The 17602-nt window shown below is 40.6% G+C and overlaps 1 protein-coding gene across 1 annotated transcript in view; it reads right to left on the bottom strand.

Moving 5' to 3' along the window:
• LOC148045665 (uncharacterized) overlaps positions 1-5999 on the bottom strand; it is a 78528-nt gene extending 72529 nt beyond the window's left edge. The window contains exons 1-2 of the mRNA XM_087717049.1: positions 5987-5999; positions 3258-3836 (exon numbers count right to left, since the gene is read on the bottom strand). Coding sequence (XP_087573175.1) covers positions 3258-3836; positions 5987-5999 — 592 coding nt within the window. The remainder of the gene's footprint in view (positions 1-3257; positions 3837-5986) is intronic.
• Positions 6000-17602: the final 11603 nt, after the last annotated feature.

The raw sequence follows: 17602 nt of genomic DNA, 5'->3' as shown, positions 1-17602 counted from the left end.
GTGATCTACGGGCTCGAGTACCCCTTGCTCAATAAGTTTGTCCAGTTCTGCGTCTACCTTTGCTCGCAATGCGAAGGGAACCCTGCGTGCCTTTAGTCTAACGGGAGCGACCTGGGGATCGAGGCAGAGGGAAATTGGGGTGCCCTTATAACAGCCCAATCTCCCATCAAATACATCTGAGAACTCGTCTAGGACGCTATCTACGGCGAGGGGAACTACCCTGTGTACCCCTTCTATGGTGAGGCCCAAAGCGGAGAACCATTCCAACCCCAGGAGAGCGGGCAGGTTGTTTCTAACGACTAAAACTGGGAGTTTCCCTTTAAAATTCCCGTATTCCACCCGGATGTGGTATATCCCGGCTGTGGGAATCCCATTTCCCTGGTAGTCTAGGAGGGAGACCCGGGCGGGGCGCAGCTTTCTCTGGGGAACCCCGGGGCAAAGGCGGGAGAACAAAGCCCAAGATAGGAGAGAACGGGATGAACCGGAGTCCACCTCCATTTGGCAAAGCTGACCTTCGAGCCGGACGGCGGTGCTTATTTTCCGGTGGCCGGCAGGAACGTGGGATGCCTGGTAGACCACGCAGTCAGCGCTGGAGGGCTGGTAGGTTGAGTAGCAGTCCTCAGTGCGCTTCGCGGGACGTGGTTGCTGGCGGCGTTGCGGCGCCGGGCGCTGGTTGCTGGGTTGCATGAACGACGGGGCTGGCAGGGGAGCCCGGCATACTCTGGCGAGGTGCCCTTCTCCTCGGCAGCGGCGGCAAACGGCAGAGCGGTACGGGCAGGCTGCGCGGCTGTGGCGGCCGCCACATCCGCGGCAAGGTGCGTTTGATGCTGGCTGAACGGGCGCCGGCGGTTGCTGGGGTGGCCTCTGCTTCGGCTGCATCCTCATCTGGCCAACGATTTCCTCCTCCTCCTCCTCGTCTTCGGCAGGGGAGAGATCGTCGACGAGGTTCGTCTGGGTGGACGGCCCCGCGGCGGGTTGTGCGGGGGGGTTTAGCTGGAGGCGTTCCATGTCGGCCGTGGATTGTTCGGAGAGTTCGGCTGCTCGCGCTATCTCCACGGCTTGCATCAGGGTAATCTTGTGATTCCGGAGTAATCGGCCGCGTAAATGTGCGTCGCGGACCCCGCACACAAACTGTTCCGCAAGATTCTCCTCCAGGTCTGCGAAATCACACTGGGCGGCCACGGTGCGCAAAGCCTCCAGGAAATGGCTAATGGACTCGTTGGCCCTTTGCACTCGGCGGCGGAAAGCGAAACGGCGTGCAAACAGAGAGGGTGAGGGAGCGTAGTGGTTCCTCAGCCTGGACATCAGCTCGGCCCACCCAAGTTTGTAGGCTGGCCTCGGGGCGGCCAGGGCTCTCGCAGAGGCGAACATGGACGGCTCACAGCAGGACAGGAAGAAACTGCACTTCTCCTCGTCGGTCTGAGCCTGGTTTTTCGAGGCGATTAGGTAGCACTCGAACCGCTCCATGAACCCGTCCCATGATTCTCCGGTGGCTCCGCCGAATGGCGCGAAAGGAGGAAGCGATGACGCCATCGTGATGTGGAGCCGGAGAGAGAGAGAGAATGACGGAGAAAATTTCGCGTTCGCTGCCGGCGTTCTTGGTCCGAGGATAGCGTGCTAGCTGGTTCAGACGCGGTGGCAGCTGGCTGTTCTTCTCCGTGGTCGCGGGAATCGGGATCCCACCTTCGTCGCCAGTTTTGTAGCTTGGAGCGAAGGGAAGGACGCGACAAGAGTTAAGAGGAAAGTGACTTTATTCAGCTCATAGTAAACTGCGATTCAACGTGGCGTGTTTCGCGCCCTACATTTATACCCCCGGATTTGAACGAGGAGCCAATGGGGCGTCGAGTAGCTCGGCCAATCAGGGCGAGGATTGAACCGGCTCCGCCCGGGAACCAATCAGGAAGGAGCCCTTTGTTCGCGCGCTAGTTTTCCCGCGCTAGTATTCAACAGCAACTTCATAAAAGGAGAGCTTTCTCAGTTTATGGTAGGCTAAAACCTTGAAGAAGTCAGTAGCATTTTTTTTTTCTTCCATCATAAATAAATGATTCATTATTAACGAAATGTGTTTAGTCAGGAAAAAAAAAATGCTCTCGGGCTCCTGATTTATTGCAATTCTGAAAAACTCGATGAAGCAGAAAATGAAAAGCTTTACAGGAATCAGAGTACTTTCGAAGCAGGCGTTGGTGCCAATCCGGACATTCGTAATACCATGACTTAATATTATGGTTTGCTCAGCCTCACTGCATTTTAAATGGCAGGAAGGTCTATCTTAAAAAGAAAGAAGGAAATATATCTGTAGACAGCCAATTTTCCTTTTGGTAGGAACATCTTCTTTACTGTATCTCCCAGCTCCTGGGCTCCAAATTTTTCAAGGAGAAGAGCGGTTTGATATCTATTCAGCATCTCCTTGCAGATGCTGCTTGGATTGTTTTTAATTATTTTTTTTTTCATGTAACTAGATAAATAAATATCTCACAAGATAAGGATGAGGATTTAGATGAGCAAGCAACTTATTTCCTTTTATTTAGATGACAGTAAAAATCCATTAAAAGCATGTACAAACTAAAATTAGCTTCTTGTCACAGTGTCTGCTGCCAGTTTTGGTCATTTGCTCAATGAGGTGATTCTTATTATTATAAAATCTATGGCAGCTCAGAGTAAAACAGTATTATTATTATAAAATTGTATCACAGCGGCCAGTTGTTTCGCCGGATTTGGCATTGGTTACTAGTCGGGCCCCACCCAGGGGCCTAGGACGTCGTAACGTATTTTCGTAATATGCGTGCAGATCCAAGCAGTGCGGCTTTTTGCATTTGACTGATGGTGATTTTGTCAATTTTTAACTGTTTAAAATGTAATTCCAGTGCTTTTGGAATAGCACCCAGTGTGCCAATTACCACTGGAATTACCACTGCTGGTTTGTGCCATAGTCGTTGAATTTTGATTTTTAAGTCCTGGTATTTTGCTATTTTTTCATGTTCTTTCTCGGCGACCCTGCTATCACCTGGTATTGCGATGTCTATGATTGTGCCCTTATTTTTCTCAACCAGTGTGATGTCTGATGTATTATGCACCAGTATTTTGTCTCTTTGTATGCGAAAATCCCACAAGATCTTGACCATCTGATTTTCGGTGACTTTTTCAGGGTGATGTTCCCACGAGTTTGTTGCTGTTTTAATATTATAATTTTTGCACAAATTCCAATGGATCATTTGTGCTACTGAATTGTGCCGCAATTTATAATCAGTCTGCGTGATTTTTTTTACAGCAGCTGAGTATGTGATCAACAGTTTCATCAGCTTCTTTGCAAAGTCTGCATTTGGCATCATCAGAGGATTTTTCGATTTTGGCCATAATGGCATTTGTGCGGATAGCTTGTTCTTGCGCAGCCAGGATTAGTGACTCTGTTTTTTTCTTTAATGTACCTGTTGTTAACCATAACCAAATTTGTTCACTGTCCACTTTATCTTTTATTTTTTCCAGAAATTGGCCATGCAGTGCTTTGTTCTGCCAACTCTCCATTCTTGATTTTATCACATGTTTTCTGTATTCTTGTTTCGTCTGTTGGGCCTTCAGTAGTTTTTTGTTCTTTACTTCAATTAATAGATGTTCTTGACTTTCTTTTAAATAATCAGCCAGTGCATGTTTTTCTTCTTCAACTGTTTTCTTCACTTGTAATAATCCTCTGCCACCTGATTTTCGGGGCAGGTACAGTCTATCAGTATCACCACGTGGATGTAAACTGTAGTGCATTGTCATTAGTTTCCTGGTTTTTCGGTCCAAAATGTCCAAATCAGCTTGTGTCCAGTTAACTATACCAGCTGTGTATCTTATAACTGGTATTGCCCAGGTATTTATGGCCTTGATTGTATTTCCACCATTCAATTTAGATTTCAAAATTTTCCTAACTCTGTTGGTGTACTCTCGCCTGACAATAGTTTTTACTTCTCCATGCTTAATGTTATCCAACTGCAGAATGCCTAAGTATTTGTAGGCTTCATTTTCATTGCATTTAATTAGTTGGCCATTGGGCATTTCAATTCCTACACATGCAGTGATTTTGCCTCTTTTTATGGATACAGTGGCACATTTTTCCATGCCAAACTGCATTGAAATATCGGTGCTGAATACTCGGACTGTGTTTGTCAATGATTGGATTTCTATTTCTGACTTTCCATAGAGTTTCAAATCATCCATATATAGTAAATGCGAAATTTTTTCAGCTTCTTTGGCTGTTTGGTAGCCTAATTTCATTTTTTTAAAGATTACTGATAGTGGGATCATTGCGATGATGAAGAGAAGAGGTGAAAGTGAATCACCCTGGAAAATTCCTCGCTTGATATTAACCATTCCGTAGATCTCATTCCCTACTGCCAACTCAGTTCTCCATTGTTTCATCGCCTTTTCAGTAAAGGATGTAATATTTTTGCTAATGCCAGTTGTTTCTAAGCATTTTATGATCCAACTATGTGGCAGTGAGTCAAATGCCTTTTTGTAATCAATCCAGACCATATTCAAGTTTGTTTTTCTGTTCTTACAATTTTCTAAAATCATTTTATCAATTAGGAGCTGATCTTTTGTGCCCCTGCTCCTTCTTTTGTTGCCTTTTTGCTCTACTGGCAAGATGTTGTTTGTTTCCAAATAATCCATCATGTTATCTGCAATAATGCCTGTGAGTAATTTGAAGGTTGTTGGCAAGCATGTTATTAGTCTGTAGTTTTCAGGTGTTGTTCCTTTAGTTGCATCTTTCTGAATCAAGTATGTTTTTCCAGTTGTCAACCATTCATCAATTTGGCCCTTTTGTAAAATTTCATTCAGTTGCCTGGCCAATATTGCATGTAAACTGGTCAGATATTTGAGCCAGAAACCATGTAATTGGTCCTTGCGCAGGCAGGATTAATGACTCTGTTTCTTTCTTTAATGTACCTGATGTTAACCATAACCAAGTTTGTTCACTGTCCACTTTATCTTTTATTTTTTTCAGAAATTGGCCATGCAGTGCTTTGTTCCGCCAACTCTCCATTCTTGATTTTATCACATCTTTTCTATATTCTTGTTTCATCTGTTGGACCTTCAATAGTTTTTTGTTCTTTACTTTGATTAATAGATGTTCTTGACTTTCTTTTCAATAATCAGCCAGTGCATGTTTTTCTTCTTCAACTATTTGCTTCACTTATAATAATCCTCTGCTACCTGATTTTCGGGGAAGGTATAATCTATTAGTATCACCACGTGGATGTAAACTGTAGTGCATTATCATTAGTTTCCTGGTTTTTCGGTCCAAAATGTCCAAATCAGCTTGTGTCCAGTTAACTATATTATTTTTATATATTATTTATATTAGATATATTATTATAACTTATATTATATTATAACAACAACAACAACAACAACAACAACAACAACAATAATGATGCTCTTTTTACCTTTTGTTTTGATGTCAATTGATATGTCAACTTTTCTAAGCAAGCTAGACCTGGAAATCAACTTGACAAACAGGCAAAGCTCAACTCAATGATAGGAACAGGGAGATGGGTTTGATGGTTCTCAGATCTCTTTGGGCTGAGTATATTGCCAAATCAGTGATACCCAGACTGAAGTGGTTCAGTCGGTTTCAGGAGCAATGTGGAGCAACATGGGATATACATAGCTTTGTCTGCTACGCAGAATTGCCCATCATAGTTCAATCAAAATAACAAATGTTGTATAACTTAGAGTCAAGAAATAAAGTAACGGGCAGGGGCTGTAATCCTAAGCATGCTAGCTTAGAAATAAGTCCACTACACTGATCCTGATGTGATCTACTTTGGAACAAAGATATTCTAGAACTGACTCACAACTTTCTACACCAGAAAATAATATAACAGATTTGAGCCTGCAGCAGCAACCAATCAACTAATCATAGTCATGCAGTACATTGTTGACAATCTGTAAAGTAAATAAAATATGCTATGGGTAGAAATCATAGATCAATGTTGCAATTTACCATGATTTACCATAGTTCTCACTAATGAAAAGCACAGTTTGCATCTCCCTCCCTCCCTCCCTCTCTCATGGTTTCCCTTCTCTCATTCAAAGAAGGAGGAGGGGGAAGGGGGAGGGGAAGAAAAGAAATCATCTGACTATTGCCTAGTTGACACGAACCCTACAAAGTGCAACAGCTGAAGATTGGATATAGTATTTGAGGTTTAAGTAGTACGCCATTAAACTGTTGCCCAAATATTGACTATTTGAACCAACCCTCTTTCTGAGATTGCCTCTACCATTCTTGACCAACAGATTTGGGAGAGCAGGCTGGCTTGTCTTTCATGGCTTATGTAAATTATTGTGAATGTAATGTTCATGTGTTTACACTAATATGCTCCACTGTCTTCAACAGAATAATGTAACAGCCTGGATGCATTATTTCCTTGGATAGTACAACATTCTTGGTAAGAAGTTCCTAGCAGTTAAACATTCTATAAAATACATAGCCAAGTCCTCAGCTGCATTTGCAGAAAAATACTGCAGAGAAACCAAAATGAAAACAGACATGCAATGATGTAATCACACAATGCTGCTGTTGTGTCAGGACATTTGACTTAATCATGTATGTCACAGCATTTGTCTGCTTATGTCTTTGTTACTTACAATAATAATACATTCGCTTTTCCTTCCTGGGATAATCATGGAAGCGCTGTTTTTCCATCCTAACCTCCTATCAGTGAGAACAATTAACCAGTGGAATAGCTTTGCCTTCAGAAGTTGTTGGAGGTTTTTAAGGAGAGACTGGACAGCCACTCATCTGGAATGGTATAATGTCTCCTGCTTGAGCATTGGGTTGGACTAGAAGACCATCCAAGGTCCTTTCCAGAGGTGGGTTCCTACCAGTTCGCACCTATTTGGTAGAACCGGTTCATCAAATCTACCAAACCGGTTAGAAGAGGTTCCACACCTACAGAAGAGGTTCCAAAAATTTTTGAAACCCACCACTGGTCCTTGGATATGATTATTCTACACTATCATGCTCATATTTATAAAATTCAGTGCCTCTGTGAAAGGTAAGGATGACTACTGCGTTTGTGGTGCAATCAGAACATTGCGTGTGTTGAAGTTGTTTTAACGCAAACCAAAGATGCCTTTTAAAAAACAAGTTTACATCATATTCTTATGCATGCCAGTGCTGTGTGTGAGGTAATTTAAGGTGGTTCTGACAAGTGTCATCGGCATCTTCATATCCGGTCACATGGGCGGCAAGCCACTCCCATCCGGTCACATGGGTGGCAAGCCACTCCCACAAAGGATGCCACACCCACAGAGTAGGTTCAAACAATTTTTGAAACCCCCCACTGGTCCTTTCCAACTCTGTTATTCGGTTATCCCTATAAAGGAGAAAGAAGGAGATGTGAGTGCCCCTGTGGGTGCTGTACAAATGCAGACATGTGTAATTTAAGAATTTACTGCAAGCCAGCATCCCTCACTATTAGTCTTGCTGGCCAAGGCTGTTGGGAATTCAGTAGCTTTTGTCAAACCATGTCTTCCACACCCCTAAACTATTTGCTCCGATCTATTTTAAGTTACTGTGAGTCAGTGCAGTTGATCTCAACAGCAGCAATATGATGGAATTTTGTCTGAGAAAAATTATGTAAATGAAAGGTACTGTTGTTGCTACTAATAAAAAAAAAAGAAACTTTAGGAAAAGTTAGACTTGCTGACTTTAATGAGGCTTTTAACCTTGGCTAGCCTAAGCTACATATTCAGCGCAATTCAGTTTCCTTGGGTCAAGATTAAACAACCAACATGATTTTGGCAACAAATATTCTTGACTATTTTATTTGTTAGAAAAGCATCCTTGTGAGCAGGCAATGTGGATGTTGATTGCTGTTATGTTGTTATTACCTCCCACTCCAGGAGAGCAGTTTGTTCAACAAAAGGCAATATACTAAATGGAATAACATTTTATGGTCTGGGGGGGGGGGAGGAAATCTAGAGAAACCCTTTAAGAATTAGAAATGGGCTTTTCATTTCCAAATGTAGCAAAGAGAAGTGAGGCTTCTTTCTAAAAGCTTCAAACAGAACCATCTAGGAAGAATTAGTCACATTCAAGATTTTACACTTCTGTATTTCAGCTGGTATTCTTCTTGCTCACCACCATTATAGAAAAAAATTCACTTAAGACAATTGAGAATTGTCAATGGAATTATGAATATCATACATTTGCTTTTGCTCGTGCTAACAGATTAAAAAAGCTGATATGTATTTCAAAAATAGCTGAAATGGAACCTTTGCAAATAGTTTCCAAAAGAGTGAAAAGAAGGGGTGGGGGAAAAGTCCATTGAATCAATCAAGCATTATTAAACACATAATAAATTATTGTGTAATTCAGTGCTTAAGGAGTAGCTTGCTGATACAGAAAGAACTTCACTGTTCAAAGCATTAGTTTTGAAATGAAATTAGCCAGATCCAAAGGCAGTCTATTTCATTTCAAAACAGAGGTTTGCTTGGAATGTTCTTTTATTCTAAGGGATACATGTAAAGCATGAGGGAATTAACCAAACCTTTATGCGTTTACTTCTTTAAAACGAAACAAAACCTTATGCATTTTTATCAGAATTGAATTTCTACTGCATTCAGGAGGCTTATCCCTAGAGAAAATGCATGGGATTAACTCATGAGCGTTAGAAGTTAATTTAACCTTAATCGAGATTAACTCGTGAGCCTTAGAAACGGTGCTGATGTGGCAGAATGTGAGAATTGATGCTACTAACTGGTATTTCGCACATCTGCTGGAACAATGCTCAATTGTTACTTTGCACAAAGCTGCTCTCCAGATCCTGCTTGTGGTACCTTAGAAACCCACCAAAGTACTTTTGGGCAATAATTCATGAAAGGAAGCAAGAAGAATGAATACACATGCCAAAGGAACTGGTAGTTTTTAAATTTCTCGTCTAGCTTTCAGTAAGATCCTTCTTTGTACACAGCCTAAGAAATACATCTTGAAGATGCTCCATCTGGAGCTGGTGGGCTCCAGAGATGAGACTGATCGTCACTCTGTTGATAGGAAAGGGTAGCCATTAATCTGCAGCAATGATCTTGCATATCAGTCCCCTGATAAGTGCCTTATGGATTTCAGGAAGTGTAATATCCTTGTAAGAGTTAGTTCAAAATCCCTCGAGCTTTCTTTATGAAATAAATCCGAAGTTGTTGTTCAAGCCTCTTTGGTTATGGAGGATTCTGAATGGTTGCCAGCAGGCGACACAGGCTGTTCTATTGTAATGACTAGCAAAACAAAAGTATAAAAACTAACAGTAGTTTTTTGAATCGTTTCCCCCATTCTTCCTAAGGCAATCCATTTAATTCTCTCCTGTACCGGTTCCATTATTCTTGGTTACTTTTTAGGACCTTTTCTTTTCAAACTAGGGAAGGGGGCAACAGGGAAAGCTTTCCAATGATCTCAAACCATCTGTTTTTGATTCCGACGAGATTATGGATGCTGAAGGAATAAAAATGGAAATCGCTACTGCCAAGATATGAAAGAAAGTTTGTGCAGTAAAATAATTTAAACTTTAACATTTGGACCTAATAAGGCAAAGAGATTATTTATGCCATGTTTTTTCTTCCTTTGAAAATGTGCATTTTCTTAACACTAAGTGGTATCCATAAGAATAATGATTCTTGTTTCATTTCTGCAAGCTAATGTTGTTATACAATTTTCTGGGGTACAGTTGAATACTAAATTCTATAGAGAACGCTTGGATGTAAACCGTAATAAACAACTTGCTTTCTCTGACAAAAATGAGTTCCTTTTTTCTTAAAAAAAGAGGAAAAATACGGTGGAAGAGGAAAGAAAGAAAGAAAGAAAGAAAGAAAGAGGTAAGGAGGGAGGGAAGAAAGGAAGGAAAGAGAAAGAAAGAAAGAAAGAAGGAAGGAAGGAAAGAAAGAAGGAAAGAAAGAAAGAAGGAAAGAAGGAAAGAAAGAAAAAAGAAAGAAAGAAAGAGGTAAGGAGGGAGGAAAGAAAGAAGGAAAGAGAAAGAAAGAAAGAAAGAAAGAAAGAAAGAAAGATGGAGTGAAGGAGGTAGGGAAGGAAGGAAAGAAAGAAAGAAGGAAGGAAGGAAGGAAAGAAAGAAAGAAAGAAAGAAAGAAAGAAAGAAAGAAAGAAAGAAAGAAAGAAAGAAAGAAAAGAAAAGAAAAGAAAAGAAAAGAAAAGAAACTATCCTTCACTTCTGGTTCTATTAATGATGGAAAATGAAACCACTGGAGAATGGATTCAGCTCTAAAAGAGGTAGACAATATTTTTAGCACCATGGACCAAATTAGAATGTAGAAAGCAAATGATGGGCACATTTCCAAAATAGCTATTATGTGGATCTGGCCAATCAAAATTTATGTTTACCAGTAAGACATGATGAGCTTGATCCCTGACACACTCTTTACTAATGGAAGCAAATATACGTGTCCTAGGATAATGTTGCAGGATCCAACCTGGGCCGGTCACTGGGACTACAGGGTTTGTCTTCTGAGTTTTCAGACTCATCCCTAAAGACTCCTGTCTTGAGGGAACTTCTGTCTAGTTAAATGGGCTCCAGCACGCATTCGAAAGTTCGGAAGACAAAACCTCTGGTCCTCGTGACCAACCCAGATTGGATCCTGCATACTCTTTACCTCTCTGTCACGCTTCCACTAGCCCAAAATAACTTGTTTTGGGAAGCATGGGCAACTTCTCAAACAAAGCACTTGGCTTTAGTCAGCCACCATTTTCATATACATGCAAGATGCTAGAGGCATTCTTGTAAACAGAGGGGATGTTTTGCATATTAAAAATGTTTAAAAAAATAAAACAAATTCAAGCAGACATCAAGGCAAACATCCAAGGATTTGGCATGCATTTAATTTCAGAAGGAATTCCAGACAGAGAATGCCACCACAGAAAATAAATTTTCCTGCTTGTTTATTTGCTTTACTTATTTAGAAGACAAATGAATGCTCGTAAGACATATATCACCCTACCATCTTAAGACTATTGCCTTCAGTGGGGTTCTGCCCCACCTTGGTTATCCCTCTTACTCCACCCCTTTCTCTTTTCTTTTCTGATGCATTTTTACCAGAGGGGGCCTTTAAAAAGTTTTTGAAGTTGACAAGGGGAAACTTTGCTGAAATAACACCTCACATTTTCTGCCATGAGGTGTTGCTACCCTCAAAGAACAGTATCCCCTTAAAGAATAGCAGAGGATTGGAAGGGCAGATGAACATTTCATAGTTTTGAACAGCATTTTTCAAAAATAGCCTCAGTAGTGGAGCAGTGTTCAGAAGAGAGAGAGGGAGAGGGAGGCAGGGAGGGGGAGGTGGGGAGAGAGAGAGAGAAAGAGGGAAGGAAGGAAGGAAGGAAGGAAGGAAGGAAGGAAGGAAGGAAGGAGAAACTAAGAAAAAAAGAAAGAAAGAAAGAAAGAAAGAAGAACAGAAGGAAGGAAGGAAGGAAGGAAGGAAGAAGGGAGGGAGTGAAAGAAGGAAGAAACAAAGAAAGAAGGAAGGAAATACAGAAAGACAAAAAGAAAGAAAGAAAGAAAGAAAGAAAGAAAGAAAGAAAGAAAGAAAGAAAGAAAGAAAGAAAGAAAGAAAGATTTTGTTTGTTGGAGTTACCAGCAGTCGGTCATTGTTGGTTGAAAACTAAAAATGTATACTTTTACATTCTTCACACTAGAGGAAGTTGCCAACTGGCTCAATGGTTTAGCCTTGCAACTTAGGGGCTCACAAGATCCTAACATCTGCAAAATTATACTTGGATTTCTGGCACTGGCAGTCCTCAAGGGATACAAGCTGAAGCAATCAACAGCCAGAACTCACATTTTGACATGTTAAGCAAGAGACTGCTCCTCAGAGTGTTTGCCTTTTGGAGAAGGAGGAGTAGGTAATAGAACTTGAAGAGAAGGTGATTGTTTTGTGTGTGTATGTATGTTGGGGGTGGGGTGTGATAGAGTAGCTGACAGACATCAATGCTATGGTATTTCTGCTACCAGGGAGAGTGGCTTTTGGAACCCGTGCAAAGGAACATATTATGAGAGAGAGGGAGATGGAAGGAAATTGGCCCTAATGCTTATTTTTCAGTTCCACTGTGTTCATTGCAGAAGTCTAAAAAGCGTAATTACTTAATGTTTGAGCTGATGGGTAAAGAAAGAAAGAAAAAAATGATGAATCCTACATGAGGGAAAATTGCTATTCCTGTCTGCCTTCCCCCATCCTCAAGTTTTTACTCTGGCAACCTGGGATCCTCTGAAAGTTTTGATAGCTGTGTAAACAAACTAGCTAAAAATCCTCTTGATCTGTATTAAAATAGACAAGTGTATGCAGAATTAAGAGGATGAGTTGGGGGAGGTAGGTAATGGTTCCACATGGTCTAATACTTGTCAAAGCTGAGCAAAAAAAGAAAGGAAAAAAATCTGTATAACACCAGGAGATACAACTATGTATTCCTCCCATGCTATTTATCTTCAGAAACTCTCAGACATTCATTTATCATTTTGCACATGTTGTAGTGCAAACTCATATGCATTAATAAAATCAATCACCTTGAAGAACAGTTCTGTATCATGCACATACACTGTATGTCAATCCATGCTGCTTTTACAATTAGGTGTAATGTGTAAAAGAAGGACTACTTCACCACATCTGGAATACTGCATCCAGTTTTGCTCACTCAAAATTTCTTCTACCGGTTTTCCAGAACTGGTCAGAACCGGCTGAATACCACCTCTGCAATAGAGGACATAAAGCAACTTTTAACTCTGACCCTCAATGTTTATTGGTCTACCTACTGGTTGTAAGATCTGGGCTGCATGGATTTGGTGCTAAAGGAAATTGTACCATAGAATTCTTTTTGAAAGCTTACAAAAGTGAAAGTGAGTAAAATTTGAGAAACGCAGTTAACATTTTGATAGGATGGAGGAGCAGATACGATTTTTGTTCTTTAGTGCAGTGTTTTTCAACCTTGGCAACTTGAAGATGTCCGGACTTCAACTCCCAGAATTCCCCAGCCAGCGAATGCTGGCTGGGGAATTCTGGGAGTTGAAGTCCGGACATCTTCAAGTTGCCAAGGTTGAAAAACACTGCTTTAGTGGGTCCCTGAGATATACGTGAATGTGAGAAAACACGTTTATTGTACATTTCTTTGATTCAGTGAAAGCACATGACAAAATGTGAATTATGGCAAATTTTGCAGGAAGGGGAGTTGAAGGTTGGTTGCTGAATATAGTAAGAGTAGGATTATGGTGGAATAAATCATGTTTGAGAAAAATAGAAAGCTTAGTAAATAGTTCAACATTGAGCTAGAAACAAGGCAAGGAAGCACAGAACTTGTTTAGTTGTTTAACGTATTTATGGAGAAAAAGATAAGTAATGTTTGAAGTGACAGAAGAGGTACATGGCTGGGAGACATGAATGTGCTTGCACTTCTGCATGTGGATGATGTGTTATTATTGTAATTGAGGACTGAATTAATTTGCACTGGCTATTAGATAGGTTGTCTGATGCAATAAAATGTATGGATTGGAGGATTAATGTATCAAAGACCAAAGTAGTTGTGTTTGCTAGGCAAAATAGATCGAGCAATTGAAAATCATAATACATGGTATAAAAAAACTACATTAAGTATAGGAATGTGTGTATTTTGGTAAAATGTTCACCAGAGGTGGGGCAATAGATGAAAAAAAGATTTGCAAGTGCTGGTAGAAAGGTAGTAAATAGTATATATGGTCTATTTTGAGAAACAAATGTTTGTCAAAAGGACTGTGTGTCTTACTCATTTTGTTACATGGAAGTGATAGTTGGATATATATAAAGAAACCCAAAAATAGGTTGAATGCAATGCAAACAAAATATTTAGGGAGTGCATTTGATAAAATAAGAAGAGTAGATGCTGAATGGACACATTTGTGAACCAGTAGCAAAGTAAGTGGATCCCACCACTGCTGAGGTTGCAGATAAACCTCCAAGTGCTTCAACCCTCTAAAAGGATGCAAATGACCAGCTGTCTGCAGGGAAGATAAATCCTTCCATTACCCACTATCCTGTCAGAGCTGAAGAAGCTTCTTAGATGAGAAGTAAAACATCTTCAGAGAAAAACAAGAAAGTCCAGTTACCTCCTGAAAAAGCACCTTTGGGACAGCCATGACCTGGATGACTGAGAATCTCTACAGACTGCCATATTAATAAAATAAGAAGAGTAGATGCTGAATGGACATGGACAAAACATAAAAGTGACCCATTATGACAGCAGTCATACTGCAGAGGAAGATTGAAAGAATATGACTAAATGACACTGATGAGATCCTAACAGAGAGTATGAAGTTAAGTTTGCTTGGTTTATTGGATTTATATGCCGCCCTTCTCCCAAGGACTCAGGGGGCGGTGTACAACATTAAAAAAAAACACATATTACAAAAGTTAAAAAAAATTAAATAGAATATCCAAAAAAACACACCCCGATTAAGATTAACAATAACATTTTTTTAAAAAAAATGATTAAAATTAACAAGAATCAATAATTTATTTTGTTTTGTTTAACAACAAAAGGCAAGTATGAAGAAATATATAGGCATGGTGAGGGAAAGGATGACCACCAAGTAATGAAAAATATGGAGAGGTATGACAAATGCATTGGTGTATACTATTTTATACTCCATTCCTGTTTTTCTTAAATTTGTGCCTTTAATTCTTTTTTTGGTCATACTAATTGTCCCCAAGGTGCTTTTTCAGGAAGCAACTGGACTTTCTTGTGTTTTCTTTGAGGATGTTTCGCTTCTCATCTAAGAAGCTTCTTCAGCTCTGACAGGATAGTGAGGAATGGAAGGATTTATATTCCCTGCAGACAGCTGGTCATTTGCATCCTTTTAGAGGGTCCTTGAAGTGTTTGGAGGTTTATTGAATGATGTGGGAGTAGGAATGGATTTCCAGGGGCAGAAAATGGAGACTACAGGAACCAGGAGCACTACTCAGGTGACCCTGAGGACAAGTCGTAGTATTCTCCCAGTTCTTACCAGTTCGGGCGAACCAGTAGCGGCAGCTGCTGGAGGCTCCACCCAACCGCCATGATGTAATGTGCGAACCTCTGTGTATGTGCAGAAGGTGGCATGTGCATATGTAGACAGCACGCACATGAGGGCTCTCACATTTGCGAACCAGTAGCAAAGTAAGTGGATCCCACCACTGCTGAGGTTGCTGATAAACCTCCAAGTGCTTCAACCCTCTAAAAGGATGCAAATGACCAGCTGTCTGCAAGGAATGTAAATCCTTCCATCACCCACTATCCTGTCAGAGCTGAAGAAGCTTCTTAGATGAGAAGTAAAACATCTTCAGAGAAAAACAAGGAAGTCCAGTTGCCTCCTGCAAAAAGCACCTTTGGGACAACCATGACCTGGATGACTGAGAATCTCTACGGACTGCCATATTAATTCTTTTTCTGCATTCTAAATGAAATTGTTTATCCCAAAAGGGATTTGCATGGTGACTATGCATACATATATACTATATTTACTCATCATATATACTGTATGTACTCTATCTCATCCTTTTTTTACTAATTTTCTTTACCTTTTCTTGAGTAGGTAGCTACACTTCTAAGCAACAGTAGGCTGCAACTACCCATCTTTTGTGTTTTTAAAGAAATGTATAGGTCCATTTCAGTGGTGGGTTTCAAAAATTGTTTGAACCTACTCTGTGGTTGTGGCCTCCTTTGTGGGAGTGGCTTGCCTCCCATGTGACCGGATGGGAGTGGCTTGCCACCCATGTGACCTGATATGAAGATGCCGATGACACTTGTCAGAACCACCTTAAATTACCTCACACACAGCACTGGCATGCATAAGAATAGGATGCAAACTTGTTTTTTAAAAGGCATATTTGGTTTGCGTTAAAACAACTTCAACACACGCAATGTTCTGATTGCACCACAAATGCAGTAGTCATCCTTACCTTTCACAGAGGCACTGATTTTTATAAATATGAGCATGATAGTGTAGAATAATCATATCCAAGGACCAGTGGTGGGTTTCAAAAAATGTTGGAACCTCTTCTGTAGGTGTGGCCTGCTTTCCGGGTCCACTGGGGGAACCTCTTCTAACCGGTTCGGTAGATTTGACAAACCGGTTCTACTGAATAGGTGCGAACTGGTAGGAACCCACCTCTGGTCCATTTGCAACACTACAATTTGCTTCCTTGTAAATCCACTGCTATTCCAACGCATATTAGAAATAGGCTTGATTTACCATAGTGAGCCTTGACCTCTGTAAAAATACATCTAATTAGGTTTCCAGAATTTTAAATAGGTCAAATCCTAATATTTCTTAAGACTGCCTATTTTGTCTGTGCCATGGCTGTTCCAAATGGGAACAGAAGAATATAGCATATATATCCATCATAAGTAATATATTAGACTCAGTCCACCACTTCCTTTAAGCCAGAAAAAATTAATGAAACAATGTTGAAACATAAAATCTAGCCCTCTGCTTGATGCTCCCTTAGGGAATGTGCAAAGAATACAAATTGGGAGAAGAGTATGACAAGGAGAATTAGTAATAAATAAGTTTTGCTTTGCAATATGTCTCTCTCTCTCTCTCTCTCTCTCCTCCTACGCTCAACTTTTAAGGAAGGGGATGGAGCAAATACTACAATTTCAAAGTAGGCCCATTTTAGCCAATAAGTCCCAATTCAGTAGGGAGTGAAGTTCTGAGTCAGAAGCAGGGATCTGCTCAAATTACTATGAAAACTATTTTTTCCTCAAATCACCTGCTTAGGTTAATTTGCATTTTTGTGACTCTTTGTGACCTTAATGCAGAAGATCCCAGAAATCAGGTCCAGTGTCTCTAGACTCTAGCTGGATTCAGAGATCCAGTATAAACAACACTGTATTGTTCAAGAAGGGATCCTATTCATTCCATCATAGCAGTATCTAAACAGAAATTAATATTACCAGAATAGTCCAAAGATGTTGTGCTATTTCAGGAAGGGCTAAGTAATTCTCTACCATAATACATAGAGAAACAGAGGAGACTAAAGTTTGAATCTTCCATCCAACCTGACAACAGAGCAATATATTCTATAATAAGTGAAAAGACCAACGTGGGTGGGGTATGTGCATCAGAACATAATTCAGGTTTAATCTGGGCGTGACCTACAGATCAGTGGTGGGATTCAAATAATTTAACAATCGGTTCTCTGCCCTAATGACTACCTGCATAGGTGGGGCTCGATGGTCATGTGACTAGGTGGGCATGGCCAACTCAAGGTCACTCAGGTCGATGGACGCTTCGCCTTAGCTATTACAATGTAATAAGGGTTAACCGGAGAGGCAGTTTCTGTAAGCAGGTCAATAAAGATTAGGCTAGAAACAACACTAGAATGTTTCCTTCCTGCCTTCCTTACAGGATTAGCCCTGTAAAGTGGAAAAAAACAAAAGGAAATTTCTTCCAACAATCAGTTCTCTGAACTACTTAGAAAGTTACCAACCGGTTCTCCCGAATAGGTGCGAACTGGCTGAATCCCACCACTGATACAGATGAAAGCCTTCCTATAAGTTAGAAGAGTTTTGTAGACACATATCTTTCTTTTTTATGAATTTTATTTTAAATGCATA

The sequence above is a fragment of the Thamnophis sirtalis genome, unplaced genomic scaffold (assembly GCF_051295495.1).
Source record: "Thamnophis sirtalis isolate CommonGarterSnake01/CBP01778 unplaced genomic scaffold, rThaSir2_p1.2 scaffold_5, whole genome shotgun sequence".
NCBI lineage: Eukaryota > Metazoa > Chordata > Lepidosauria > Squamata > Natricidae > Thamnophis > Thamnophis sirtalis.
The sequence above is the reverse complement of the archived record's forward strand: the minus strand, read 5'-3'. Positions and strand labels throughout refer to the sequence as shown.